At 41.6% G+C, this 6,632-nt stretch overlaps 1 protein-coding gene across 1 annotated transcript in view; it reads left to right on the top strand.

Moving 5' to 3' along the window:
- Positions 1 to 963: 963 nt before the first annotated feature.
- ARHGAP22 (Rho GTPase activating protein 22) overlaps positions 964 to 6,632 on the top strand; it is a 39,901-nt gene continuing 34,232 nt past the window's right edge. Inside the window, exon 1 of the mRNA XM_010136816.1 lies at positions 964 to 1,108. Coding sequence (XP_010135118.1) covers positions 1,033 to 1,108 — 76 coding nt within the window. The 5' untranslated portion in view covers positions 964 to 1,032. The remainder of the gene's footprint in view (positions 1,109 to 6,632) is intronic.

Genomic DNA, 6,632 nt, shown 5'->3' with positions numbered 1-6,632 from the left:
ACGTGAGCATGGAAATGACAGTGACACAAGAGCTAAGATGTTATCTCCATAGCCAAAGGCAGTTTCCATGGCAATGGAGAAGCTCCAGGCTGCTAGTGATGCAGCTGCTGTGTTGGACAGGATCAATAGCCTTTTTATACAGAGGCTGCTTCAATAAAGATTTTATGTGTTTATGTGCCCTCATTAGCTTGTATCCAGTTCCGGGACAATAAAATGAGGGGTGAGGGGAAGATATAAACTAATTGAAGTGGGTGCCTATCTAAAAAGAAAATGTAAAAATAAGGGTGCAAATGTTGTAAGTCTTGGGTATCCACAAGTGACAGATGTAAACGACAGCTTGACTGCATTTGATGTTCAGTGCATTTGATATTCTGATCAGTATTTTTCTGAAATATTGTATGCCCACATTAATAGCTCCTAAAATTCTTTTTTCAAGTGGTAAAGTCAGATTCATATTCCCAAGTCTTAACTCCTCTAAAACATTCCTTCTGAACTGGATCCAAAATCAGAATGGTCTCTTTTTCTATACTGAGAAATTAAAAATGCTGGAGCTAGAAGTTCCCAGGGACTTGGGGAAAGTAGATGATCTTGCAGCTACTGCCTCTCAAGCACTAAAATGTCTTACAATTCACTTAGTCCCCCTTATGGGTAATAATCTCTTCAACACCTCGGTACAGGTACATGGAATTCATTTTGTACTCTTCTGTAGAGTCTTACAGCCCGTGCTTTCACTTGTTGCTGGGACAGCAGGTACAACATCTCCAGGTCCCCAAGCTAGAAATGCACATTTTACAGTTCTGCTTTCATCTTCTACCAACCTGTGCTTTCCGGGTGCTGCAGTGCGTGACTAGGAATTGTGTGTGAAACTGCTCAGTTAAAATAATCATTATGCATTTTGACTCATAATTTTGGTGGTTTGAAACATTGGCTGCTCTTTTCTGAACTAGATGCTAAAAGAGATTTGTTTTCCATCTTTCAGGTGGTGCAGGGGACCGGGAAAAGGTGCCTGTCAATCATGAGGCTTTTCTGCTCATGGCTAATTCCCAGAATGAAATGGAAGATTGGGTGAAAGCCATCCGACGGGTTATATGGGCTCCATTTGGTGGAGGTATTGCAAATAGCTCACATGCACATAAATTAAAACATTTGCCTCAAGGTAAAACATATTCTTGTGATACTAGGATATGTGTAACACTGTAAAATCACTGAGATGCCTAGATAAGCTCTTGATTGTCTGAAGTGTTTTGCAGCAAGGAGATTGGGTTGGGTTTTTGGGGGTTTGGTTTTTTTGTTTTGTTTTTTTTTTCCTAGGAGATGGAAGGGAAGGGCACATCCAAACTGTGTAACTGACTGTCAGTCAGAAATGGGTGGTGATAATAAACATATCACTATTACCAGTACTCAGTTTTTTACAGCTGATTGTGAACTTTCTTATCCTTATGGAAAGGAGTGTGCCCGGTTATCTCAATTTTCTGCCACAAGGTCAGATGCCCATCTTTAACTTCCATACTGTTCATCTAGCTAATGTGGAACCGAGTTGAGAAGACAAAGCTTCCACTGGCTTCAGTGGGGTGTCGCCTGAGGAAGAACAACAGGCTGAGAGAATGCCTGTAAGATAAAAAATCTGTCAGCAATTCCTGTAGTTAAAATGTACAAAACCTCCAGACTCTCAGTGTTGATATTATGCCACGGTGTTCAAATTCTCAAATCAGTAGATTAGATAGGAGGTATTTTTATAGGTATTTTTATGGTTTAGGATAGAACAAGGGTTCACAGATGTTTTCTTCTGGGCTCGCTGTTGGCGAAAGCAGCTACTGGCTTGGAACTGGACAACGTATGCTTTGAAGTGCCTTATGAGCTACTGAAGGAGTTTATACAAATAGTGGTATCATATGCTGATAGTGATAACGACCTCTTTTGAGAGGTGCAGATAAGGGTTAGGCAATGCAATTACTTTTGCTGAAATGAAGTTATGAGTTTTCCTGGATCTAGGGGGAAAAAAGTGACCTTGATGCATTTGAGGGAGGCTCAAATACCACAAGATCACTAAGAACATCTAGAGTTTGTTAGTAATTTTTATTTTGGTGGGAGGTTTTTTGTGGCGTTTTGGGAGGTTGTTTTTTTGTTTTTTTTAAGTGACTCTTACAATTTTGAGTCTCGTATAGCAGCATTTGATCTGTCTGGCAGAGATACAATCTCTACTCACGATGTGGTTTCTTTCCTAGGTCCTGCTTTCACTTAGCAGAAAGGGTGTGTGTACAAAAGGCAGCTTGTACCTGATTCTGAAAGGTCACGTGCCATGCTGTTGTGCTGTGGGCAGAACAAGACCTTTTCACTAGTAGAAACTGCTCTACCTTGATTTCTTCTCAAACATGAGTATGTGCTTGGTTTGCTTTCCTTTTGAAGGCCAGTCCACAGTGAAGGGTCTTTTAGACTCTGAGCTCAGTGCAGGTCCTTGCAATTCTTCATCAGAAGTCTCAGTCTCAGAGATGGTATTTCTGTAGCCATTTGTATGGACCTTACAGTGTGAGCTTTGCTATGTGCATCAAATAAATACTGTGAGGGATTCTCACACAGTCATGGCATAAACACTCATTCAGTCATGATAAATGGTATGTGTTCCAGCAATAGTTTCCTTCTTTAGTGCATTATGGTACTAGCACTACCAGTATCAGTGCAAATGTAACTTTATTTTTGTTTGTGTTCATGTTTTGTCAGGCTTTTGGAAGAGTTCCAGATCAAGGATTTTTTTTAAGTATTAAAATAATAAACCATTAAAAATCCTAAGATTTTTAAAACCAAAAACATGAGGATAGCATAAAGGAAGGGAAGGATTTCTTCTTTTGTTGATTTGTTTATGGGGGCAGTGTTGTCCTAATTAATCTTCTCTTCTGTGCCTCTAAATTCTCTGCAAAGCTATCAGATAACATTTTGGTTTTCCTTCAAATGTGGCAGATACTCTTACATTTGAATTCAGGAACTATGACTTTATGAGATATCAAAAAACATAGAATGAAATCATGGGAATGTGGGAGCAGGGCAGTGCAGGGGGGAATACAGCAGCTGCGGTTTGTTGCTGTTTTCATATACTGCAGATTTGATCTGGTCCCATGAATGTCAGTGTAAAGGCTGCTTGGCTTCTGGTGAGAGCTGGCTTAAACCACAAGCACTGCCATTTGCAGAGTTGGAAAGAGTTGCAATAGTATATTGATGTTTTCCTCTATCTGTGGAGGAAAACTACCCAAGAACATGGGTACATCCTGGGCAGTCAGCCTGGCCTGAGCTCTCTTCTCTCATACTTGCATCATTCTAAAGCTAGCTTGACTATGTCTGCTTTGTAGTCCAAGCTGCATGAACAGGTTCTTATGCTATGGTTTCATCACTTCTCTGAGCTGACTGAAGTGCTAGCTGCTGTCAGAAGTGATCTTTTCCCGCCTTTCAACCATGTGTTCCCACCATGTTTCATTCAGTAGTTATGCAGTGGTGCAGTAGTAAATGACCGGGCACGAAAAGGGGGGAAGACTATTTTGTAGGTGGATTGGCTCCATGACCCGGCTAACCATGCAGGTGCAGGACTGGTAGTTCCAATGCTGGGAGGACTGTGGGGAAAGATAACGGTGTGAAGGAGAGATGTTAGGGTAGAAGAGAACTTGTTTGTTCTAACTGCAACCCACACATAAATTGGCTTAAAGAAACTGTGGAGCTGCACTTCACACAGTATTTATAGGAATGTCAGTAACTAGGAAATAGTTAAGATGTTCAAACTATTGTTTCCAAATAGTTTTAGCTAGTTTGGGGAAATAATCAAACCTACTCCTCCTCCATCAGAATCAGAGCAGGGCAATTTCTCTGAGTGAAATCCCAGTTTAGCTCAAACATGAGAGGACAGCAAACATAGCTATTTCTGTGTTTTAATTGAATAATTTGAACTCTGCTTCGCTACCACTAATTTGAGAGCCAAGTCTTATCTATCAGCACTTTTTAATATATGAAGCTAAAGAGACAGGGGGAGGAATTAAAAAGCCAGCTTCATTATTAATATGCAAATATCTAGCCTTGGAGAAGGTTGATATGGTGTAAGAACGAATTATGCCAAGATAAAAGGGGAGGCTTAGCCACATTTTAATCTCTACTGATGTATTGAAGGAAGCATAAATCAAAAAGATTGAGGGTACCTTCTTATGTGTTGATGCGGGCATGTGAACTGTGTTTAAAGGTGAGCAGCAAAGGCTTCTTGAAATAAAACAGGAAACTCCCCAAAGCTGCTGAGGATCCCAAATTATTAATAGGAGACACATTCAGGCTTAAAAGCCATGTGGAATGTGTGCTTTGAAATACACTTCAAATGTGGCCTTAAAATAAATTCCTAGAGTTCCTGTCTTTTGAAGAAGAGCTGTCTTGTTTATGGGGAAAATAATTTCTATCAAGTTGCTCTGAGTTTCAGGCTCCTGAATTCTTGAGTCTAGTCCATCTCATTCAGATTTTATAAACTGAGATTTAAGAGTACTCTGTATGTTTTGATTATGTCTTTAAGAACAGGATTTGTCACAGTGGCTGGATAAAAGTGAGTTTTGAAGCAGATTCTGACGTAGGGTGATTAAAACTGTTCCCTGTGATCCTTCTTGTCTCCGTGATGAACAAATTTTACTCTGAGTTTCACCACTAGAAGTTTATCTGGAGAGTCCCTCTGCGCCCTACAGTCATGCTGTTCTGCAACTGCCCTTTAATACACAGTGCTTGTAGCGGTGCCATAATGCTAAATGGAAAAGGTTCACGGTCGTAGGCTGGGTGAGAGTGAGCAGGCCAGTCTCCTCCGATGGTGGATGCATTCAAATTGCTTGGTGTAGCTGGAGGGAGAGAAGGTCATTTCTCACTCTGTATGTGTACAGTGGGGCTGTGCTTCTAGTCTGAAGAAATACAGCTGCTTTAAAGAAATCCCTTTTCCATCTGCTCACCTCTCAGTTGTCATGCCTTCCTCATTTTTGTCTTGCATTAGTTGTAAAACGTAATGTGTCTAGGACTGAATTTTGGGCCATGTGGTACAAAAGCTGAGTTTTTTGGTGCCCAACTTGAAAGCCGAGTGGCGTAACAGCGTAACTCTCTCTCACAGCTCAGCACATGATCAACACTCCACAGGGACAGAATCATTGTGTTAATCTTGTGTTATGTGTGTGTTTTGTTTTCTTCTGTTTACGTTTCTTTCTTGCCATGAGCAGTTCCTTGCTCCTCTGCCAGAAATGCATGTCACAGCCCCTTTCTTTCTTCATTGCTTTATCCTAATTTCTCCTCCTCATCATCCCAAGCTTTCATCAGTTCCTTCTGATGGAGGGGAGGTGAAGCAGTTGGAAGGGATGGGCTTCCCTTAGGCAAACACAGATAGCTTCAGCTTGTGACAAAGTAATTGTGCTGCAAGACCTCCATGAGTTGCTTTTCCATTCAGGAGACATCCCTTTTTAATTCATGGGCTCTGAAGAAGTGTCCACTGAGAAAGGCACTCTTGCTATCATTAATTCCAGTCCTCTTACCCATTCAGATAAAACATGGTGCATGAATTCTTTCTTCTTCTGCTAGAAAAACAGTGTAGAGAATGTTTGCCTGGCAGTCAGGCCCTGTGAAGATCATGTCTTTTATTAGGGGAGAGCTGCAAACCAAGGGACAAGTCTCTGAGGTGTAATTTGGTACCTGGCTCAGTGTCATTTTGGGTAATGGAAGAACAGCCATATAAAGGCCTAATTAGGGATCCTGTTTAGATGAGTAACTATCTTTCAGGTAACATCTGCAAGAGAGGAAAACGTGACTGTTTTGAAGGGTCAGATGCTGGAATTAGATGATTATCGAGCCAGGATGCCAGACCATTTAGGAGCTAGGATGTGATGTTGAGTCTTGGGAGTCTGAAGTTTAACTTCTGTGTGATGGGGGTTTGCAATAAGAGCATCATGAGCATAGAATCGTATCAGTGAATCTGAGATACTGAGATATCACAGTAATGAAAAAGAGGGGAATGGCTTCTGTTATCTGCCCAGAGCGAAGACAGAAAGGAGGTTTCTACTCCCTGTCTTGTTAGAGGTCTTCCTCAAAGTGACAATCTCAAGTAGGATTTCTGGCTGGGCCAAGAGGAGCCCCTTCACTAGGTGGCAGGGTAGGCTTCCCTTGTGCAGGCTCCAAAAGGTGTATGGGGAGTCATGCTGGGTGTTTGTTGTGCCCAATATGAGCCATTATCTCTGCACTGAGACAGCTGGCGCCTGATGCAGCTTATCAGTGTTTGCTCTTCAGGATTGTCTCATACTGGGAGATGGGCCCAACCAAGGGAAGAGGAAGAAAAAGATGATGGGGTTAATGAATTCAGATGTCTGTCCAGGACTAGGGAACACATGAATCATCTGCACGGAGGCACTGATTAGCCTTACCCCAAGCAGAGGGTACACTTGTGGATATAGAAACTGAGACACAGAGTAGAACAAATGTGAGCTGGGAGTGGATCTTGCTGCCAGAACTGCTTACAACAGAGAAAGTTCAGAGATCTGATTAAGTTACTTTTTCCAACTTATCTCTGTCAGATATATCTGGGGCTTCTGTTACTGCTTTATGACCAAGATATTTTACCATCATGATGAAGCCTGAAGGTAGGGAAA

Source organism: Buceros rhinoceros, unplaced genomic scaffold (genome assembly GCF_000710305.1).
Source record: "Buceros rhinoceros silvestris isolate BGI_N320 unplaced genomic scaffold, ASM71030v1 scaffold15765, whole genome shotgun sequence".
NCBI classification, from domain to species: domain Eukaryota; kingdom Metazoa; phylum Chordata; class Aves; order Bucerotiformes; family Bucerotidae; genus Buceros; species Buceros rhinoceros.
Note: the sequence above shows the minus strand (reverse complement) of the source record. Positions and strands in the feature narration are given on the sequence as shown.